The 22,932-nt window shown below is 40.8% G+C and overlaps 3 protein-coding genes across 8 annotated transcripts in view; 1 reads left to right on the top strand and 2 right to left on the bottom strand.

The window, feature by feature from the left end:
• PPM1E (protein phosphatase, Mg2+/Mn2+ dependent 1E) overlaps nt 1-5,887 on the top strand; it is a 36,230-nt gene extending 30,343 nt beyond the window's left edge. Inside the window, exon 7 of the mRNA XM_006154679.1 lies at nt 708-5,887. Coding sequence (XP_006154741.1) covers nt 708-1,759 — 1,052 coding nt within the window. The 3' untranslated portion in view covers nt 1,760-5,887. The remainder of the gene's footprint in view (nt 1-707) is intronic.
• SKA2 (spindle and kinetochore associated complex subunit 2) overlaps nt 1-22,932 on the bottom strand; it is a 1,094,818-nt gene that overhangs the window by 903,032 nt on the left and 168,854 nt on the right. The gene's annotated exons all lie outside the window — the stretch shown is intronic.
• The window catches only part of TRIM37 (tripartite motif containing 37), a 154,210-nt gene continuing 134,627 nt past the window's right edge, over nt 3,350-22,932 (bottom strand). For 2 of the 6 annotated variants that reach the window (XM_027774239.1, XM_027774242.1), the window contains 2 exons: nt 21,070-21,138; nt 20,434-20,975 (listed from right to left, as the gene is read on the bottom strand). In XM_027774239.1, coding sequence (XP_027630040.1) covers nt 20,893-20,975; nt 21,070-21,138 — 152 coding nt within the window. In that variant the 3' untranslated portion in view covers nt 20,434-20,892. Of the gene's footprint in view, nt 3,604-20,433; nt 20,976-21,069; nt 21,139-22,932 lie in introns of those variants that run through there. The other 4 variants (XM_027774240.1, XM_006154625.3, XM_006154626.3 and 1 more) reach the window with 4 other exon arrangements.

Here is a 22,932-nt window from a genome sequence, read left to right as displayed (position 1 = left end):
CGCACCCCCTTTTCGGGGGAGTTTTGGGGGGGGGGGGAAGAGGGGGAGGAGAAAGCCAAGAGGATTTGGAACCAAGAAACTTACATTCTAGTTGCCTTGTTTGAGGCCTTGGATCAGCCACATAACTTTTCCTGGCTTGAAGGAGTTGGACTTGCTTTTAAAAATCCCCCAAAGCGAAATCTTCTGTGCTTGTACCCCAATGCTATTTATAGATTTCTAAACAAGGATAGATAAAACTTGTTTAATAAAGAGAATGATTAAAATTTCGGCTGGTCTTTTTCAATGTAGACTTGTTCTCAAATCTCAATTAAATCAAACATAACTACCAGTAAAAAAACAGATTGAATTCACCACAGTTTCTCTTTGTAGGTCTGAATTTCTCAGTATAGAAACAAATTTAGACTTGACATTACTTGTTGCCATCCATGCCCAGCTAAGCCTGAATTCTAGCCAGAGGCACAAGATTCAGTCTAAGCCAGATAAGGAATTAAGTCCAGTAACTGGCAATTATTTTTAACTGAGAGAGAAGAAGCAAGCAGCATATGATTAACAGAGAATTCAGATATTTTATAAATCCTTTCCGGTAAATCTGACTTATAATCCAGTAAACTGTGTCAAGAGTCACAGCATAGGCCATAAACATATTCCTAACATGCCAGGTAAACCCAAGACTCACTTCTGACACCCCCACTCTCTAATTCCCACAGGAGATGCTGAGCATAAGCCATATATCTGTGGGGATGCAGATTCTGCCTCTACTGTTTTGGATGGGACCGAAGACTACCTCATTCTGGCCTGTGATGGCTTCTATGACACCGTGAACCCTGATGAAGCAGTGAAAGTTGTGTCCGACCATTTGAAAGAAAATAATGGAGACAGCAGCATGGTTGCCCACAAATTAGTGGCATCAGCTCGTGATGCTGGGTCAAGTGATAACATCACTGTTATTGTGGTATTCCTGAGGGACATGAACAAAGCTGTAAATGTTAGGGAGGAATCAGATTGGACAGAGAACTCTTTTCAAGGAGGGCAAGAAGATGGTGGGGATGATAAGGAGAATCATGGAGAGTGCAAACGCCCGTGGCCTCAGCACCAGTGTTCAGCACCGGCCGATCTAGGCTATGATGGGCGTGTGGATTCATTCACTGATAGAACTAGCCTGAGCCCAGGGTCCCAAATCAACGTGCTGGAAGACCCAGGCTACCTAGATCTCACACGAATAGAAGCACCTTACAGTCCCCCGTTTTTGCCACCAGTTGAGATGTTCTGTCCTGGTGCACCAAAGAAAGCAAATCTTATTAGTGAGCTAATAATGGAGAAAAAATCAGTTCAGTCATCGTTGCCTGAATGGAGTGGTGCTGGAGAGTTTCCTGCTTTTAATTCAGGTTCAACAGGGCAGCAGGTATACAGAATGGAGAGCTTATCTCCTGTCTGTTCTGGTTTGGAAAATGAACAGTACAAGTCCCTGGGAAACAGAGTTTCTAGATTGTCTCATTTACGCCACCACTACTCAAAGAGGCGACATGGATTCAGGTTTAGTCCAAACTTTCATTCATTTCTCACTGTTCAAGAGCCTTCTCACAAAATAGGCACTAGGCTGTCCTCACTTATTCGAAGTGGGAAGAGAAATAGGATGTTAAGAAGTTCTCTGCCATGGAGACAAAATACTTGGATAGGGTACAGTGAAAACATAACGAGAAAGCTCAGAAAGAGTAATGATATCCCATACCCAGAGCTTCCTTGGAGCTATAAAATATAATTTTTCTGTGAAGTAGGTTAGCTAGCTCTCCCCCCCAATAAAACACCACTAGCAGAGTAGAAACAAGGTAGACATTTCTAACATATGTGCTCATTATGAATCCATGGATGGCTCAATTCGTAAATGTAAATAAGTCTCTAGGAAACTCAACATACAGTGTTTTCAATCTAAAAAAAAAAGTATTGGCGGTTTCACTAGCAAAATTATACAACCGATCTCTGTGATGTGTCTCCACACCTACATACGACCCCCTCCCACCTCCCTTCATGTCACTAGTGGAAGCTTGTGAGTTAAGTTGTTTCAGTCAGGACATATAGTATTGAAATATCGACAAAGTTGAAATCTGGTCTGATGTGCCTAATATATCTTGGAGAAATTAATGCAGAATCTAATTGGGAAATGTTCCTCGAAATTTTGGGGACTATGAAGGAAACATTCCTCTAACTTTTCTGGATAGGTAAAAGACTTTTTAAAAGCCATATAGGTTTTTAGCTGGTAACAACGAACATAGAAAACTAGTGGAAAAGTGTTAATATGCTCAGACTTAGGAGGCAGTATATAGTCAAAAAGATTTACTTTTTTTTTCCTGTAACATAAAAAACTATGAACATTTTTTGAATTGAAAAATATTTTCTAGGGCTATAGTTACTTGGGAGTTTCATAACCTGTTATGGTGCTTTTGATGGAATTTTTTTTTATCATTTGTCATTTTAGGAAACAATTGTCAACTGGTTTTATGATGTGTTTTTCACTGTACCTTCATCTCAGGAATAAAACTGGTTTAATGGAGATGATATCAGGTACAAATGCACTCAAATCAAAATGCCATTTAAAAGAAAATCAAATCCAATTTTATATTTTTTGCCTTTCAGTTTACAGATAGCAAAGGTGTGTGTTACTATAAAATAAAAAGTGGTTTGGAGAATTAAATATGCTAGTTTTAACTTCTCTAAAATGGCTTCCCCTAAGGGAATGAAGAAATTGATATAAAGCAGGCTGAATGTACTGCCTGAAGAGCGCCCAGAGGCCAGGTGCAAAGGAGAAGCAGAGCAGTGAGAACCAGGTCTGTTTCGTTACAACTGGGGGGCATGCCAGAGTGCTGCTAGGTACAGCTGCAGACTGCACACAAACGTGCTTCTCATTTCATTATTTATACCTGATATTTAAATGGTCTGCTTTTTGCTGTTTCTGCAGTTTCGAACGAGAAGCATACTTTCTACTAAAGATAGCAAATAAATTACAAGATTCATTTAATGAAGCAGCCTGATTCTCTGAGAATCATGAAGGTCTCTGTGTTACGCCCCCCCTTGTCAACCGCAGACCAACCAGGTCGAGGGAAAGGAGTAGCCCCCTTGCAGTGAGCAGTCACTCACAGTGTTAGGATGCACTCCCTTAGGATGGCTGAGGGAGGTCCACTGCCAAATCATGTTTTTACACGATTACTCAACTACTTTGTTCCCGAGACCCACAGTGGAGAACTAAAATTCATTTCTAAAAACATAGATGAAGGCAGCATATTTGGGGTATCAGTCTAACTACATAAAAAAAAATGTGCTTTCACAGTGATCAGATTGTTCATCTACAGATTTTATTTTTAAAAATCTGGATGTAAGTAGAGAATTTCAGTATTTGTTTTCTCTTGATTTTTGAAGTCATTTCTTCTTTACTCAAGTTTTGTGACACGTGGTTGAAAAGGAGTAAACATGGCTCCAATTATAGTACTAGAATCTTTTCCTTCAGATGATTTGTCCCCATACACGGACCTCACGCACACATGTCATTTTCTGAAGCCTAGATCTTGTTACCAACCCATCAGGTGCGGTGTCAGTTTCAAACCAAATTATCTAAGGAAATAAGAAAACAGAGGCAGCAGAATATTGGTACACATTATAGTCCAAAGCGTTTAGCTAAGACAAAACAAAAATGTTTATAGTTGTCTACTGGTCATGTTTTTGATCAGAAGAAAGAAGGTGGAAAGGAAAGAAGTTACAAGTAATAGACTTCTTCAATGGGGGAAACATGGTTGGATCCAACTAAAGCAAACAGACCCATCTTTAAGGGTCTGGATTTGGTAGGTCTAACTACATAGCAGTGTTAACTCCATTTCTCATACCATTAGCTCTCTAGAAAATAAAGAAAAGTAGTTCTAGTGTGGTCAAGTTACAAACCAGTATTGTAAAAAAATAGCAACTATTCACTTGTTCACAACATGCACATTTAGAATAGTTAGGTGCCATTTATAAGGTAAGTCCTTTAAAATTCTATGATACATTATTAAAGTAGTGGTTATATGGTCTGATATATGCTGCTCTTGGTTCTATAAACTAGATAAAAAGCAGTGCTTTGTGAAATGCAGTGTTATATCTTAATGCCACTGGTGATAGAAAGTAGTTCCCTTCAGTTCCTATCCTGTGCCCTTATTTGCTGCTTGCTGACGTAAGCAATAAGTAACCCTCTAACAATGGTATCTACACATTTCTGTAACTTGTATTTAATGATGGTGTATTTGGTGATTGTAAAACCATTAGACAGATGAAAAAGTATCTATATAATATATATTAACTGTTAATGCTGAGGTATAGTCTGTGAATCATGTGTTTGTACCTTTATTCATTGTGTAACCTAGTGGTGGTAGAAGTTCTACTCAATCTTAAAGAGTGGCAGTAACCCTTTTTCAACTTAACATGATCTGCATCAATTTGTTTGCCTGCTAATACACAAGTTTTGTTAGAATAGGAAATAGTAAAAAAAATAATAATTATATACATATATATATATAAAGAAAGTGTAGTACTAGTTAGGGAAACAGACTTCACCAATTGAAGTCACTACAAACTCCTTGTACATTCACTGTGAATTTCAAAGGGAGTCAGTCCCTAATTTAAAGGTTTCCTTTTTTCACTTTCTAAATGTGTACTTTTGAGGACTATCTGAGGGTAGGCAACATCGCAGAACCAAACATTGGGGCTATCAATCCCACTTAGGTCTGTACTAACGGGGATGGTAGAAACACATGTGTATATCTTTTCTTTACCTAGAAGTGCCATCCATTGTCCTTGAATTAATATGATTAAAGTTACTGTTGCATTTAATTTAACTTGGAGGCTCCTAGAAAGTAACATCTTTTCCAAGGACAATGTCAACAGCCAGTCTCAATCTGACCACATTTATAGTGGTATAGTGTCAACACTGCATTTTCATCACCACACTCCACTCCATTTTTGGAACACTGTGCCGGTTACCAGTGCAACATCCGATGGGCAGATGCAAAAGACGCACAAGTTCAGTGTTTGTAGAAAAAACTGTGGTGGTTCAGGCGATTCCTTCCCCATCAAAGGCTTGCTAAGGCTTTGTGAGAAACTAATAGAAGTTATCACTTTAATTTCAAAACTTAGTTTGTTTACTCAATGAGCATTCTCACGAAAGCCAGGCCATAAAACATACTATAGTTTCATTCACCTCTTAATTTGATCATCCCTTAGTTTGTGATCTTGGGATCACAAAGTGGTAAGAAGAGGAACTTATTTTTTTTCACCATTGAAAAATATGTGGTATTACGGGAAAATGCCCATACTTTTCTGTTCTGACCTCTGAATAGTTTAAATGTCTTTTTTTGAAAACAAAGATACTGCCAGTATTACAATATAACTGTTTTCCAGACAAGTGGTACTGTGTTGAAAAATGTTACTTCCTCTAGCAGCATTTTATCTTGTATTTTGAAGACTTTATGATACCAGTAAGAAAATACAAAATAAAATAGGGCATTCTAGATTGACAAAGCAGTTGTTTTCAAAAAGGAAAAACTCTAATCAACTTTGATGTATTAGATAATCCATAGATACATCACTGTAAACTTTTACTCTAGGTGCTCTTCCGTGAGAGACAGCCTTTGTTCTCTTGTTCATGACATTTCTCTGCAAAGAATTCTCTATGGAGTGAAGCAAATGAAGTGAATCATTTCTTACCAAGTAAACTTGTCAATTTACAAACCTGCTCTACAGCTCACTTTTGAGTTCAGTAGTAATCATGAGTGATCCTTCATATTTTATTTATTAAAACTATTCATTCAGGTAAAGAACATGTTGAAATTTTGCCAATATCTTAATAAAACCCAGCAATTTAAAATTACTAGTCATTTGTCTTTTTATTTAAAGGAAAGCTCTATCATCTGGGCAGATGATTTCAGAGCTTGGAAACAAAATCCTTGTATAGTGGTTTTCTTAAGCTTTTTTTTTTTTTGGAGAGATTTTTGTTATAGGGTGCTGCAATCCCTTCTCCATTCTCCTCTGTTGGGATTTTGGGCACGCACACATGCACACACATCCAGTGTGAGTTTCAAGTCACTGGTCTGGGACTCGAACTACAGTAAATCATATCAGAGTCTACCACCTTAACAACTATGTCACCTACTGGCCCCCATCTTAAGCTTTTTTAACATTAAGGTGTGTGTGTGTTGGGGGAGGGGCTAGCCCTGTGGCCTGGTGGTTAAGGGAGCTGGATCCCATGTGGCCAAGTGAATGGTTCAGATCCTGGCTCCAGAGGCTTGAAGAACATGCCAAGCACATGTGCATACACGCCCAGAATACTGGCAGGATGGAGAAACAGAAGAGATGGCAGCATGACAATGCCTCAGCGGAGGTGCTTTCTCCCTCTCTCTGGCTGGTCAGTGCATATGTCCCCTTGGCAAAAATAAGAAAACTTGCTAAGTGTTGCTGTAACTATTCTTTCTCCCCACAAGAGCTGTATTTCATCTTATCCACGTTCTCCCCATTTGTTTAACTGGGAGAAGAGAAAGGTAAAGGGGTTAATATTTACAACAGAAGAGAACAACTTGCCAAGGGCTAAATTGTGACTCCTCACATCTCCCAACTTCTTCATTCTTAGATCTCTGCATCCACTCAAGTTTTTCTCCTTCACTTAAGACTGTCCCTTTTCAATATCAAAGGAAGAAAAAAATCAGGCGAGTTGTGAGTTAAGTCTTTCTGGAGGTTTGCTATTAAGTTACAGGAGACAGAGACAAAGAATGTAGGAGACAGAGATGAAGCCAATTAAGATACCTACCTCTAAGGATTAAACCTGAAAACCAAGGAACCCTACTTAATACACCACATTATCTTCCTTGCTCCTACCTCTAAGGACCTTAAAATTAACTTCACGTAATTACAACAATCCTGAACACCTAATTCTCTAAATTAAATATTTAGCATGACTTTACGTAGAAGCCAAAGAAGCAAGAAGAAAACAAGTGAAGTTTTGAAAGGATGATATATTTGAAGGAGTTTGCTAAAGCAGGAAATGATAGAAAAGGGAGATTTTTGATTAGCATTATTTATACTTGAAAAGTCCCCTAAATGGGACCAGCAGATGGCAGAATGATTACACCGTTAGACTCCCAGGGCTATTGATTTGATCACGATTTGAGTCCCCAACCTGGCGGCTTAAAACTCAACGCTGGGCACGTGTGCATGCATGCCCAAAAACCCAAGAGGAGAATGAAAAAGGGATTGTGGCGTGGCCATACACTCTGGGGGTCGATTTCTCACTTTATGGCTGTCTCTCTGGCAAGCGCACGCACCCTTTAGCAAAAATCTCTCTTAAAAAAATAAAAAGCCCTCTAAAATAGTTAATTCAAAAGAAATTTCTTTCTGAAGTACCAGCATTACAGTGAGGTGCAAGTGACCCACTATGTACAGTAAAATCATCACAACTTTAAAACATTTACCCAAGATACCAAATTATCAGGAATAATCAGATGGATTTTTTTTCCTTTTTTTTTTTTGATTGTAAGGTTGTCATCTGTCACCTTAACAGCAATTAGTAAAGAACACACCTTATGGAAGATCCTTATTTATTTATATTTCAAACAGATCAGGTTTTCTGAGACCCAAGACTATCACGTACTGTTCAATAAGAACTGCTCTTCCCTGGGTGGCTGGGCTTAGCACCCCCTGATGCTGAGCTCCAGCATGCTGCCCGTCACCGAACCTCCAGATGACATGTGCTCTGCCCTCATGGTGCAAAGAGGGGCCCTCAAACGTGGGTTCTACCTGATTTTTCTGGTCCTGCTTTAGGGAATTGGGGAAACAAATGTGAAAAATTGTCAGGAATGATAGGCACTTGGGAAAACTGTTTTTTGAAAAAGAATTATTTAACTTTATTTGTTGTTATTTTGTAATTTGACCAGAGATAAAGGGGAAAGTGAGGAAGCCAGGAGCCAGACTCTAACCGTGGTCCACCATGTGAGAGTTTTAACACCTCAACTACCACGCCACCTGCCGGTCACCGGAGGAACCATTTGCAAAACGAGCAACTGGGATTTAACCAAAGATAAGAGGTGTCTCTGCCAGTCACTATCACTGGGTAATTTGCTGGGTGACAGTGAGAGTATTGGGGTGGGCAATTAAGCCACACAGTTGCTATGGGATCAGGTTGAATTAAACTGAATGGGAGGTGAGTCTCTGAATCAGTCTTTCCTGAATTCACACTAGGACACACCAACTGCCCTGCAGTACTCAAGCTATGACTCTGCCTGGGCCAAACTCTGCAGAGCAGGAATAGCAGTGAGGATTTGCTATAAATGTGCCAGCCGGAGAAAATGGATTTTAGAAACAGCAGCTCATACAACTTGTATTCCAAACTAGAGTGGCTGATGTTACCACATTTCTCTTAGGTCTCCCCAGGCAGAGTTTTTAAATTTCTCTAAATCTAGACTGATGCCGTAGGGTGTAGAAACTAGAGGTAGTATGAGGGGAAATTAAAAATATCACCACGTAAAGACTAAAATGAATATGCAAAAAAGAAAATGGAGATTGCCATTTTACAAACTTTCTGTAACATTACCTCTATAATTTAAAACAATTTTAAAAACTGGGCCAGCTGGTGGCATAGTGTTTAAGGAGGCTGGATTCCACATGGCTGGATGTGCTGTTTGAATTGTGGACCTGGCGGCTAGAAAAACATGCTGACTGCATATGCATACATGACCACAATCCCGAAAGGGAGGAGAAATGGGAGAAGAGGCTGCAGTGTGACCTCCCCCGTGGGGTGGTGCTTTCTCACTGGCTCTCTCCATCCCCCCAAGTGAGCATGCACACGTTCTGGCAAATCAAAAATTAAAAACTGGGTAAAAAATTAAAAAGCATTCTTTTCTGAATTGTGTTTTTAAAATTACACTCATTTTAAAAAATTCAACAAAATGTGTGTTTTATGTATTTTTTTTAATCGCAATTTAACATTGCTTTCACTCTCATAATGAAAAAGAGCGAGACTAACTATAAATGATGACTTTGTCTAAACCCCTTTGAAAACTGAGGTTGCAGAGTAACCCACTGGGCCAGAATCCAGAGAGAAGCCTGCAAGGGACCAGGAGACACCAGCACTAGTTCATGTGGGTGGCTGTAGGCAGACACTGGAAGAGCAGTTTAGCTGAAGTGGTAATGGTGGGCCAGCAGGTAGCATGGAGATTGGCATGGCCAGGTCCCACAGGACTAACTGTGCAATTCAAGTCCCAGTGGCTTGAAAAACATGATGGGCACGTGTATGTGTATGTGCATGCCCAAAATCTTTTTTTTTTCTTTTTTTGGAGAGGTTTTTGCTATAGGGCATGTGCGCTTGCCAGACAGACAGAGAGAGACAGAGAGATAGAAAGCAAGAAATCACCCCCCAGAAGGGATGGCCATGCAGCAATCCCTTCTCCTCTCAGGATCTTGGGCACGCACGCATAAGCGCCCGGTGTGAGTTTAAGCCACCAGGTCCAGGACTTGAACCGCGGTCGACTACGTGGGAGTCCAGCGACATAGCCATTACGCTAACTGCTGGTCCATGCCCAAAATCTTGAGAGGAGAATGAATGGATAAGGGGTTGTGGCATGACCATCACTCTGGGGCGTGATTTCTCACATTCTATGTCTCTGGCAAGCACGTTCCCCATCGCAAACTAAAAGTAAATGGTAACTAGCAAAGGCAATATATAGCCTGGCAAGGGAACCAGCAGTTAGCGTAATGGCTATGTCGCTGGACTCCCATGTAGTCGACCGCGGTTCGCGTCCTGGACCCGGTGGCTTAAAACTCACGCCGGGCGCGTGTGCGTGCGTGCCCAAGATCCAGAGAGGAGAATGGAGAAGGGATTGTGGTGTGACCATCCCCTCTGGCGGGTGATTTCTCGCTTTCTGTCTCTCTGTCTCTCTCTGTCTGTCCGGCGAGCGCACGCGCCCTATAGCGAAAACCTCTCCAAAAAAAAAAATAAATAAATATATAGCCTGGCAATACAGTGTGAAGTACTGAGAGGCCCTAGAAACTGGAGGACTCCAATCAGTGTTGCAGATTTTTTTCTTCTCAGAAAAGACTGGAATAAGCCCTAAAAATCAACTGTGGTGTAGAGAGAGGAGAGGGATTACAACAGCCTTGTGGGAACCTTTCCCTCTGACTCTTCTACAGAACAGAAGTGTTATTCTATGGGGGAAAGGGCCACAGATACTATTAGGGGACTGGTAAAAAGTCACCGCAGCCAGGGTAGGCAATAGGGAAGAAAAACCCACTTCTGAGGAAGGAGCGGGAAAATCATTGGGTCTACAACTAGCTGGGAAGGGGCAAGTCAACTGAGAAAGTCACACCACCCTCGAGACCTGGGGACTCAATGCCTAAAACCACAGCTTACTCCAAGAACGTGAGCCCCTTCCTAGCCTCTATCTTACTTCAAATAACAGTAGAATATTTCTGAGAGAATGATGAAAACAAAAATCTTGCAGAAAGAGACCCCTGTCTAAGCCCAAGTCCAGAGAGAAACTGTAATTTAAGGTCAGAAAAGAACTGCTCTGGCCATCCTACCCATTAGAAATACAATGTATTGGGACTGACAGGTGGCGTGGTGGTTAAAGGTACTGGACTCCTGCATGGCTGACCATGGTTCGAGTCCCAGACCTGGCAGCTTGCTTTCTCATTCTCTCTCTCTCTCTCTGTGTCCCTCACTGGTCAAATTAAAACAAACAAATCAAGTTAAATACAATAATTCTTTAAAAAAAAAAAAGAAAGAAATACAATGTATCACTATAAAAATTTGAAACCACTGAGGTTAAACATAGCAAAAGAGAACCTTGAACCAAATAACTCACAACTAGATAAATTCAATTTCTGCAATGAAGGTATAAGCAGCAGGAAAAGCTTATCTATTTTTTGGCATAAAAACTATTCACAAAAGTATCTACTGCCCTACATGAGATGTGCTACTTATAATAAAATGTGAAGGGGCATGCCACTGTACCCAGCCTTTAGGTTGCACTTGGAACTGAACCCAGGCCTTTCCTGCAGGGCACAGTGTCTTAGCAACCTATGCCACAATGGGTGGGCAGGAGATCATTTTAAATAAATCCGATCTGTTAAAAAAAAAAAATCGTGGACAAGATGCAAGATCATATGGGAAATATGAGCAAAGAGATAGAAACTGTAATTAAAATAGAAACATAACAGAGATGAATACTCATCAGTAGACTCTACATTGCAAAGGAGAGAATCAGTCAACAGAAATTGACCTACCTGGGGACTGGCAGGTGGCGTGGTGGTTAAGGTGCTGGACTCCCACATGGTTGACCATGGTTTGAGTCCAGGACCTGGCAGCTTGCTTTCTGACTCTCCCTCTCTTTCTCTGGACAAACTGAACAATAATAAAAAATAAAATTAAATAATTATTTTTAAAAAATAAGAAAGAAATTGCCCTGAAACACAACCGAAGGAAAAAAAAAAAGAGTAAAAGAAAAACAAGAACAAACTAAATCCAAACAGACAAGAGCAGCGGAACAATATCAGTGAAACGTGCATAACTGGAATTCTAGAAGATAATGGGGTAGAAGAAATATCTAAATAATGGCTGAGAGGGGTTTCTAAAATTAATGACAGACACAAAAAACACACATCCAAGAAACTCAGAGAACACCAAGCAAGATAAAGTACCCAAAAACCACACCTACAAATAACCCTCTCGCAGACAGTTACAATGATGAATTCTATGAAATAGTTAAGAAACAAGTAACATCTATTGCACACAATAGAAAAAAAAAAAGAAAAAGAACCATAGGGATGTCCCCCTCTCCTTTTAATTTAATTAATTATTATCTTTGGACCAAAGAGAGGGAAGCAAGGGAAAGTGAGAAAGCAAGCACCAGGTCCAGGACTCAAACCGTGGTCAGCCACGTAGGAGTCCAGCACCCCAACCACCAGCCACCTGCTGGCCCCTCTTCCATACATTCTTTTTCAGAAAAGAACTCATTTTATGAGGTTAGCATTACTCTGATATCAAATCACATGCAGAACAATAAAATGACAGAACAATTATTCTCACGAATTTAGGTGTAACAGTTCTTAGTAAACATTAGCAAACACCACCATACACCTATTCAAATGGCAGTATATACATGACTCGTGAAATGAGTTCTGATAACTACTACCCAGAGTTAGGCCACACTTCACAGGTGAAGGGCAAAGTCCTCAGCAAGATACCAGCGCCAAGTTTAGGAGTCCTCAGGCCACTCTTGCTTTTGATCAGCTGGCTACAAATTTACGGGTTCCCATTATTCCACTTAGATTTTACAATTCACTGTAACAATTCATAGAACTCAAGAAAACACCATACTCATGATGATGGATTTTTTAACTTATTTTTACTTATTTCATAAGACAGAGACACACACACACACACACACACACACACACAGAAAAGGGTACCTCCAACAGGCCTTCCTGCCACCATCACCTCCAGTCTCAGTTGGCATGTCCAGGGAGGTCCCAGGACACAAACCCAGGACCTTTCCCATGTAAGTCCCGCTGCAGTACCACTGTGCCACCACCTGGCCCTCATGATTACAGTTTTATTTTTACAAAATGATATAAACAAGAACCAGACCAGGTACAGTGAGGCTTAGGAAGGTAGTAATGTAAATGTTCCCTATCCTCAGGATAAGTTACCCTCCAGGCACAATGATACATAACAATAGAGAATACTGTCAACCAGGGAAGCTCATGAAAAATTCAGTATCTAGAGTTTTTACTGAAATTTTGTTATTAAGCTGTCACTGACTCACTGGCCAGGAGGTTGAACTCAACTGGGCTTGTACCATATGGGTCAGAGTCCCAACTTTGTAACCACATGGCTGGTCTTTTTGGCATGGCCAGACCCAATCCTTACGTATCTCATTAGCACAGAAGACCTATCATAAATAACTCTTTATTACTTAAGAAATCTTGAGGATCTAGAGGCTACTTCATAGCAACCAGGAATGAAGGCCAATCAATTCTCCAATAGACACCCAGCAATCCCGCCTGTAGGCATATAATACTCTAGAAAATAAAAACTTAAGCTCACACAAAAAGCTGTACACTTATGTTTGTAAGACTGATAAACACTCTAAATTGGAAATGACCTTAATGTCTCTCAATGGGTAAACGAATAAATGGTATATTTATATAGTAGAATACTACACAGCAAAATAAGGATTCCCACAAGATGCATAAAACTGAACTGTCTTTTGTTAAGTGAGTTGTTACGTACGATGTGGTTCCATTTATAAGACTCTCTAGAAAAGGGAAAATCAAAAGGACAGAGAACAGATCAGTCACCAGAAGTTTTGGGAAGGGTAGTGTATTTATCTATAAAGGATCAATGCAAGGGAATTTTAGGGGGAACTGAGATGTTCTGTGTGATATTGTGGTGGCAGATACATGACATTTGTCAAAACCCACAGAACTTTATACCAGAAAGACCGAATTTTAATGTATGTAAATTTTAAAATCAACCAGGATGTGTGGGGGAGGACAGAATGCAGACCCTAACAGATGAATCTAACTGTATCACAAATGAATCACATCGCCACAATGAAGGAGACAGAAGAGAAAGGAACTAATTTAACTTCGAATCTAAATAAACGAAGGAACTCTAAAAAAGTATTTTAAAATACTACCCAAAACCTAAAAACAAAACGGATGGCACCCGAGTGCTATGGTCTAGCTGGTAAATTTGTTTCTCATGAAGGCAGAGGCCAACAGTTCTTAAACTACAGTAGTTGACCATCTGACAGAGGGATTTGTGTTCTGGGGAGCGAGGTCCGGGGACCAATCCCCTACGGATACCGTAGAATGGCTGTATTTGATTTGCATTACTAGGATAGAACAAGTAATCAAAAATACTGTAGCTTATAGAGGGCCAGGCTTCTCACTGGCATTATAAATATGGAAGGCTAGAACGAGCCCCATAGAGCTCTAGATTGCTAATCGCAGGCATCAATAGACTCATAATTTTTCTTTAAAAACAATACATAGTTTTATATACACACACACAAATACATATATATATATGTGCATGAATAATTATTCATCCATTTCCTGGTCTAATCACTGAGAGGAACCAGAAACAGTGACTAATTTAAACAAGGAGTACATTTGCACCAAAATCTGTTTCTAAACACATTATCTGATAGAAGGAATCATGGCTCCTCAAGAAGTGGTTGATTCCATGGATGGGGAAGGGAAAACACATGGTGAGCCCAGAGCCATCTTGTGTCAGAAACTAAAGAAATGCTTGAAAAACAAACACGAGTGGGACACACCAGGAAGACACAGGAGCCAGCCTCAAAGAGTTTCCAGTGGGTAAAACGTAACAAGATGAGCTACATGATGAAAGTATTGGATCATACCTCAACAAATAAAATAATCATCCATTAATTCACACTACTGGAAAAAATAGCTGGGGGCCGGCAAGTGGCATGGTGGTTAAGGAGCTGGACCCCCACATGGTCCACTGTGGTTCAAGTCCTGAACCGAGTGGCTTGCTTTCCTCACCTCACTTTCCCCCTCTCTGGATCAAAACAAAAAAAAAAAAAAAAAAAAAGTAATAATAATAAATAAAAATAAATTTTAAAAATACTTGAATAAAAATAAACGAGGCAACTTTCCTTGCAGAATTCTGATTTAAAAAAAAAAAATTTATTTATTTCCTTTTTTTTTGTTTTGGAGAGATTTTCGCTATAGGGCACGTGCGCTCGCCAGACAGACAGAGACATAGAGACAGAAAGCGAGAGATCACCCCCCAGGGGGGATGGTCACGCCGCAATCCCTTCTCCTCCATTCTCCTCTCGGGATCTTGGGCACGCACTCACACGCGCCCGGCGTGAGTTTTAAGCCACTGGGTCCGGGAAGTGAACCGCGGTTGACTACGTGGGAGTCCAGCGACACCCATTACGCTAACTGCTGGTTCCCTATTTATTTCCATTTCTTATCATTATTTTATAATTTGACCAGAGAGGGAGAGAAAGAGAGAGAGTGAAAGGGAGAGAGCAAGTTGCCAGGTCCAGAACTCAAACCACAGTCAGCCATGTGGGAACCCAGCACCTTCAACCACCATGCCACCTGCTGGTCCCATGATTTTTTTAGAAAGTATAGAAGAGGGGGCCAGCAGGTGGCATGGTGGTTAAGGCGCTGGACACTTCCACATGGCTGACCACAGTTTGAGTCCTGGACCTGGTGGCTTGTTTTCGCACTTTCCCTCTTTCTGTGTTTCTCTCTGGTTAAATTAAAATAAATGAATAAATAAAATTAAATAAATAATTATTTTTAAGAAAGTATAGAAGAAATTAAAAACAAAGAACTACCATTAAAAAACCGTAGTAATAATTTCTGTGGGCAAGATTCACCAATGGGCACTAAAATTAGTGGGTAAGAATTTAGCAGAAACAGGGAATCTACATAGTCTCAAATGATCTGTCCCAAATAGTTGGTATTGATAAAAAATAGTACATTTATTGTAAAAAAAAACAAAAACAAAAACAAAAAACAAACCCTGGTAGACCCCACCATAACCAAGCAGTCCAGCTTAACAACACAAATAATAAATATCAACATCCTCCTAGATACTAGAGAAAGGTATCATGGCCGGTGACGTGGCAGTTTGAAATGGCTCAATTCCATGGTTTGAGTTCCAGACCTGGCAGCTTGAAAAACACACAGGGTGCATGTGCGTGCGTGCGTGCCCCAAATCTTGAAAGAGTGGTAGAGAAGGGACTGTGGTGTAGCCAAGGTGCTTTCTTACTTTCCTTTTTTTTTTTTTTTTTTTTTTTAAAGAGGTTTTCTCCTTAGAGCACGTGCGGTTGCCACAGAGACAAAGACGGTGAGAGAGAAAGTGAGAAATCACCCCCCAGGGGGGATGGCCATGCCGCAATGCCTTCTCCTCCATTCTCCTGCTGGGATTTGGGGCACATAACGCACCAGGTCTAGCACTCGAACTGTTGTCCGCTATGTGGGAGTCCAGCGACATAACTGCTGCACCATTTGCTTGCCCCATTTCTTTCCTTTTCTATCTTTGTCTTTCTCTCACCCCTTAGTGGGTGTGAACACCCTGCAGGAAATTGGGGGCGGGGGAAGGTACATTATGTTTACAGTAGTCTTCTAAGTAATGCATGAACTCAGGTTTTAAAAAAATTATGCTGCAGTGTGCATGCACTTGCCAGAGAGAGGACGAAAGCACACCACCACAGGGAATGGTCACAGTCCCTTCCCCTTCGCCTCTCCTTCCTTTCAGGATTTCGGGCACGTACGCACACGTGGCCCATGTATTTTTCAAGATGCTGGGTCTAGGACTTGAATGGTACTTGGCTCCCTTAAACACCAAGTAATAAGCTGGCCCACATAACCTCAATTTAACAGAAAAAGACTAGTGGTTACGGGAGCCAGACCCATAGGACCCACTGTAGTTTGAATCCTGGCCCCAGCAATTTGAAAAACATGCCTGGCCTGGCATGTGTGTACGTGTATCTGAAATCGCAATGCGATGGAGAAATGGAGAAGGGATCGTTGCACGACTACACCTTGTCATGGAATACTTTCTCCCCTTCTTCCTGGTGAGCACAAGTGACCTCTGGCAATTAAAAAAATAACATGAAGTTTAGTGGTTAGGGCTTAGATCCCACATGGTCAATAGTTTGAATCCCAACCCTGGTGGCTTAAAAAATAAGCAGGGCATATAGTGTACAGGCCCGAAAATCCCAACAGGATGGAGAAATGGGAATCCACTCTTTGGATGAGTGTATACACCCTCTGACAATTAGGAAAAAGGGGGGATTACGGAAACCATCAGAAAACCCAAATAGAATATTCCATGAAATAACTAGCCTCTTCAAAAATGTCAAGGTTATAATATCAAAGACTGGAAGATACTAAGAAAATATAATAGGGCCAGCATGTAGCAAGGAGGTTAATGCGCTAGATCCCACATGGCCTACTGTGTGGTTTGAGCCCCGGATCCAGTGGCTTAATGTATATGCTTCTGTGCCCAGATTCCTGAGAGGAGAATGAAGGGACCGCAGTGTGGCTATCCCCCTTCCAGGGGTGATTTCTCTCTTTCCCTGTCTCTGACATGTGCCCTGTAGCAAAAACTGAAAAAAATCATGGTAACAAAATGCAATATGGGATCCTGGCCTGGATCCTAGAACAGAAAAAGGATATCAGTAAAATACCAGGTGAAGTGTGAACGAATTCTGTAGTTAATAGTAATCAAGATTTTTTTTCTTTATTCATGATAGAGTGCATATATGAGACAGTGATTGAGAGAGAGAGAACTGAGAGAGAAGCACCCCCCCACCAGTCTGGTCATGCTTGAACCCCTTCAACTTCGCCAGCTGGTGGGTCTTGGGTATTCCTGTGCACACCTGGAGTGTCTCAGGCTGACTCAGCTGAGGATGAGAACCACGGGGGCCACGTGCGATCCGGCTTCCGTGGGTAGAGCATTAATGCTGTGCCACGGAGCCAGCCCCACGGGTGAATTCTTAATCTGGATCACTGTTCTATGATTATGTAAGTCAAGAAGAAAAAGGAGATGCTGGGCAAGGATATATGGGAACTTCTCAACTTTTACAACTTTTCTGCAAATCTAAAATTATCTCAAAATAAAAAGTTAGAAAATAGGATGTTCTTTAGGTTTTTAATTACTAGGTACCATAATGCTGGGCTTGGTTCAAGTATAAACTGGAGAAAGCACTAGACCAACAATCCATCCCGTCTTTGCTGGTGGTGTCTGAACCTTAAGAGAATCGCACAACTCCCCTGAACGTCAGGCTCCCGTGCCACGTGGGCACAACATACAGCCCACCTATCTCAAAAGTTACTGGGTCGTTGGAAAATTCAAAATGCATTTTTGTATGAAAAAACATAGAAAAATATGTCATGACTTTCCTGGCGACCCGGTATTTAAGGATTCAACAACATAGGGTCAGGTTGCCCAGAAATGACATGCTACTGCACAATACGACAGTCCACCACCTGCAGGAGGACACATTCCAAGACCCGCTGTAGATGTCTGAAACCGTGCAGAGTACTGAACATTATATGCCACGTTTTCTTGATCTGATAATCGAGACAGCTACTAAGTGACTAATGGGTGGGTGGTGTATACAGCATGTATATGTTGGACTAACGGATGATTCATATCCTGGCGGGATGGAATGGGGATTCTTCAAGCTACCCCATACAGTGAGCAATTTAAAACTTATGAATTGTTTATTTCTGGAATTTTCCATGTAATATTTTCAGACTGTGCTGGATGTAGGTAACTGAAACCATAGAAAGCAACACTGTGGACAGTGGGGGACTACTGTGCAAGCATTACTACTACAGCTTTAGTTCTAAGAGAAAATCTTATTTTTTAAAATTTTGCCAGAGGGTTATGTGCGCTTCTGTGAGGGGTGGTGGGGAGGGCATGTAAGTACCTAACATGGAGGTCATGCCACAATTGCTTCTCCTCCATTCTCCTCTCAGAATTTTGGACACATGCACACATGTGCCTGGTGTGTTTTTCATGTTGTGGGGTGTGGGGTGTGCTGTCAGCCATGTGGGATTCAGCCACCTTAACCATGACACCACCAGCTGGCCTGAGAAACCTTATTAAGAGGAGATTTTCGGGATCAGCAGTTAGCTAATGGCTATGTCACTGAACTCCCATGTAGCCGACCACGGTTCGAATCCTGGACCAGGTCGCTTAAACTCACGCCGGGCGCATGTGCATGCGTGTACCAAGACCCCGAGAGGAGAATGGAGGAGAAGGGATTGCGGTGTGGCCATCCCCCCCCGGGGGTGATTTCTTGCTTTCTGTCTCTCTGTCTTTCTGGCGAGTGCATGTGTCCTATAGCAAAAAACAAACAAAAAAAACAAACAAAAAACCAAAAAAAAAAACAACTCTCAAAGAAAAAAAAATAAGAGGGAGATTTTCTAGGAATAAACTTCAGATAAAAATACTAAACACTAAAGCAAAGTAATATAAAAAGAATAAGATAAACTATGCCCTTCAGCAGAAGAGGAAAGGTTAAAAAAAAAAAAAAAAGTAGGACAAGCCGAGTAGAGCAACTGATTCTTGAAACCTAGCGTAGCCCAGGCAGAGAACTACAGCAAGGGAGAGGGAGGCCTGAGAATGTTTGGGTCCCGGGTTGACCTGAACCATGCCGGGGTGAGGTGGAGTGGGGAGGAGACAGGCTGGTGCCCAAGATCCTGAAAAGCTGGAGGGCTGGGGAAGAGGAGAGCTGCACAAGGACTTCTTGAGGGCAGCTGCCTTCTTTCCTCCCTCCCTCCCTCCTTTTTGCACACTCTTACATGAAAAACAAAGAAAAAAAAAAACAGAAAAGAGAAAAACATATGTATTCCTGTTTTCACCGAGGAACTGGGTACAGATTTAGTATGTAAGATGGCTAAGAACTGGGGAAGGGATTACGCTTTACAAAGACTACTACTAAAAGTGAATCGCTCTGAACGAAAAGCTATCAGCACCGAAGAAATCCTTTGGTCTTTCAAGTTTACTATGATTCTAGAATAGCTGAGCTAGAAGCTGCCCATGACCAGTCATCGCAAAACAAACTAATCAAATGTGAGCTTGTCCACACTGCTAAACAGCCACAGGCAGAAGGAGCAGCAAAAAGGGTTCTGGTCTCACTTTTAATAAATTGAGGAGGCATATTTTCTCAAGTTCATTTTATTAACAAAAGTGCAAACTATTTTGAACAAAAGTAAACTATGATCACAGCATTCTGCAAGACATCAGGTGTGGAAAATGAACAATATTCATGAAGTAAAATATAAGCAGAAGAGATGTCTCTCACATGTAATATAGTCATTCATGCTTTTCAATAGTCTCCTAGTCAACCTTCAGTGTGATTTTCACGAGTATATAGCAGCTCGAACACAAATGCGGGAGCACAATGACAAAGTTTGGCAACTAGTCTGGGTTAGTTATGAGTAGGAAAGAAAAACTTTTATCACCCTGTCACTTTATATGTAAGCACTTTGTAATATAGATGAATCTTTAAATGTACAGACAATGCCCAATTAATTAAAATAATTAAGAGGGTTCTTAAATATTTGTTGCGCTGTAGTTCTAGAGTAAGAGACAGAAAAAATAACTTCAAATGGTCCTATATGTCTCTACATGACCAAGAGCATAACCAACCCACAATAACCTAATTCATTTAAAATGACATTCGTTCAGTCACACACACACAAATGATGGGACGTTAAACGGTGTGCCTGCACTTACATAAGAGAGAAAAGATAAATTAACTTTAGTCAGTCAAAATACTCCAAAGAGGAGATTCTGTCTAGTGTTACTTCAGTTATTCACACAAAGAGTCTATAGGACAGGATCTAGTAATCAGCAATTCTTCTGCTTGCTAATCTACAAGCACTGATGAAAGTATAAACTGATTAAAACCCAAAAACATAAAGATGGTCATTTAAACGCAACAGAAGAGCTCGTCTAGGAGGTTACTAAGTGCATGCACTGTCTCTAGGTACATTTTCTGGCAGTTCAATTGGCCTTCTGTCGTAGCAGACAAACTGCATTTTGTGACTGTACTAATTTACTAAATTAAATGAGGACTGCACTTATTATTTCATTACTTACAAAGAATTCTTCCAACACTCTCAATTTCCCTCCGTGTACTACTTTGACTAGACTGGTGTTATATTCTAACAATTTCCAAATTAATGTTTCAGGTAGAGAAGACCAAAAAATAAAACCAAATCTGATTATCTGACTGATGACAAATCTGAGCACCAACTACAGCAATCGTCAGGGTCAAGGTAGCTTGCAAGTAGGCTCTCTTGATTTGGCAATTACCTTCCACTGCTTTCGTCAGTATTGAAGCTGAGGTCTTCAGGACCTATCTGTTCACCATCAGGAAAACTGGAATGAGTATCTAAGATAAAAATTAAAAGATCAAAAATTTTAAAATTAAAAGCAGATAATAAAAAGAGGAATATTTTCTTTCCCAAGTCTTTCAACGACCTTACCCAATGTGTAATTTAAGCAATAAAGATGTGCTGGGTAGTGAACAAATCTGTCTTCAAAGAATTTGTGATCTGAGTCAAGTGGAAGCAAACACGGAACATATAAAGGAGAAAAAACAAAACAGGTAATAGACACCCACGATTAGAAGATAAAAGGCATTGCCTTACTTTGTCCTCTTGAGGACACCAAGGGTCATCTAACAGAAAGAACAAGAAATGATGACATGCACCCACAAAACTCAGAGCCTGTGAACACAAAATGTATGTCAAAGGCAATTAAACTACACGAGCAAACCCATTACGAAAACCAACAGCACGCAAAATAACTTGCTCAAAATTGGAACACGTCTTTCAGAAGCAGGAGAAATGACTAAAGGTGTCATACTACTTACAAATCATCAAATGTGTGGCACTATACTGAAAAAAGAAAAAATACTAGGATACAGGGAAATAAGATAAAATATAAAGCTGACAATTAGGATAAGTCTGAGGAGATTGTCATTCCAGGAAATTTTGCAGAGAAATGCTTAGATTGTTTAGTAAGGTCTCTGGGTGATGTTAAAGGAATAGTTCTATTTCACAGTATATTATTATGGAATCGGTATTTTAAAAAATCACTTCACAGCAGAATGGTAATGGTATAGCCACATGATAGAATACTGGGTGACCACAGGGACCAGCAAGTGGCATAGTTGTTAAGGCGCTCGACTCTCACATGATTGACTATGGTTTGAGTCCTGGACCCAGTGGCTTGAAACTCACACCAGGCGCTTGTGTGTGCATGCCCAAAATCCCAAGAGGAGAATGGAGGAAGGGTACTGCAGTGTTGCCATGTTTCCTAGGAGATTTCTTACTTTCTGTCTCTCTTTGTCTCTCTGGCAAGAGCACATGTCCTATAGCAAAAATCTCTCTCTCAAGGCTAGATCCCACATGGTTGGCTGTGAGGGTCAAGCACTGGACTTGGTGGCTTGCAAAACATGCCGGGCATATCATGCGCGTACATGCCCAAAATCCTGAGAGGCAAATGGAGACAGATTGTAGTGTGGCCATCACCCACACCTATGAGAAGTGCTTTTTCATTCTCCCGCGCCCCAGCATCTCTCTCCAGTGAGCACACATGTCCTATAGTAAATTTTTTAAAAGGCAGAATACAACAGTATCTATAAAATACACTCTCATTTAGGTAAAAGGAATACAAATTAAAAAAAAAAAAAAAAGGAAAAGAAAACAAGATAAAATAATGTCAGCAAGTTTCTCTTTGTAGCTCTTTTCTATGAATTATTTTTCGAAAGAAAAGAGAACAAAAATAGATGATTCATTAATCTGCCAGACATTTCTAAAAAAAATCAGAAAAGATTATTATTTTTTTCCTTCTCTCCCTTCCTGTCTGCTTCTCCTTTTTAGATAGAGGGCTTGTGCGTCTGCCAGAGGAGGAGAGGAGAAAGCACCCCCTGTGGGGAAGGGTCACACTGCAATCCTTTCCCCGCCATCTTTCCCTCCTTTCAGGATTCCGGGCATGCGTGCACACAGGTCCAGCATATTTCTTAAGCCACCAGGTCTGAGACTCAAATTGTCAGGGTTGGCCATGTGGGATTCGGTTACCTTAATCACTAAGCCATGAAGCCAGCCCTAGGAAAGGTTATTTTTTAAAAGTTACCTTATAGTAGAGGCTTGAAAAAAAATCTCTGAAAAATTATGAAAAAACAAAACAAAACAAAACAGAAAAAACCCCAGGATTTGGCAAGCACTTTCTTTATGTAAAGAGTAGGCAATGGGACCAGCAGTTAGCGTAATGGCTATGTCGCTGGACTCCCAAGTCGTTGACTGTGGTTTGCGTCCTAGACCCCGTGGCGTTAAACCACCACC

The sequence above is a fragment of the Tupaia chinensis genome, unplaced genomic scaffold (assembly GCF_000334495.1).
Source record: "Tupaia chinensis unplaced genomic scaffold, TupChi_1.0 Scaffold000416_1, whole genome shotgun sequence".
Classification (NCBI taxonomy): domain Eukaryota; kingdom Metazoa; phylum Chordata; class Mammalia; order Scandentia; family Tupaiidae; genus Tupaia; species Tupaia belangeri.
Note: the sequence above shows the minus strand (reverse complement) of the source record. Positions and strands in the feature narration are given on the sequence as shown.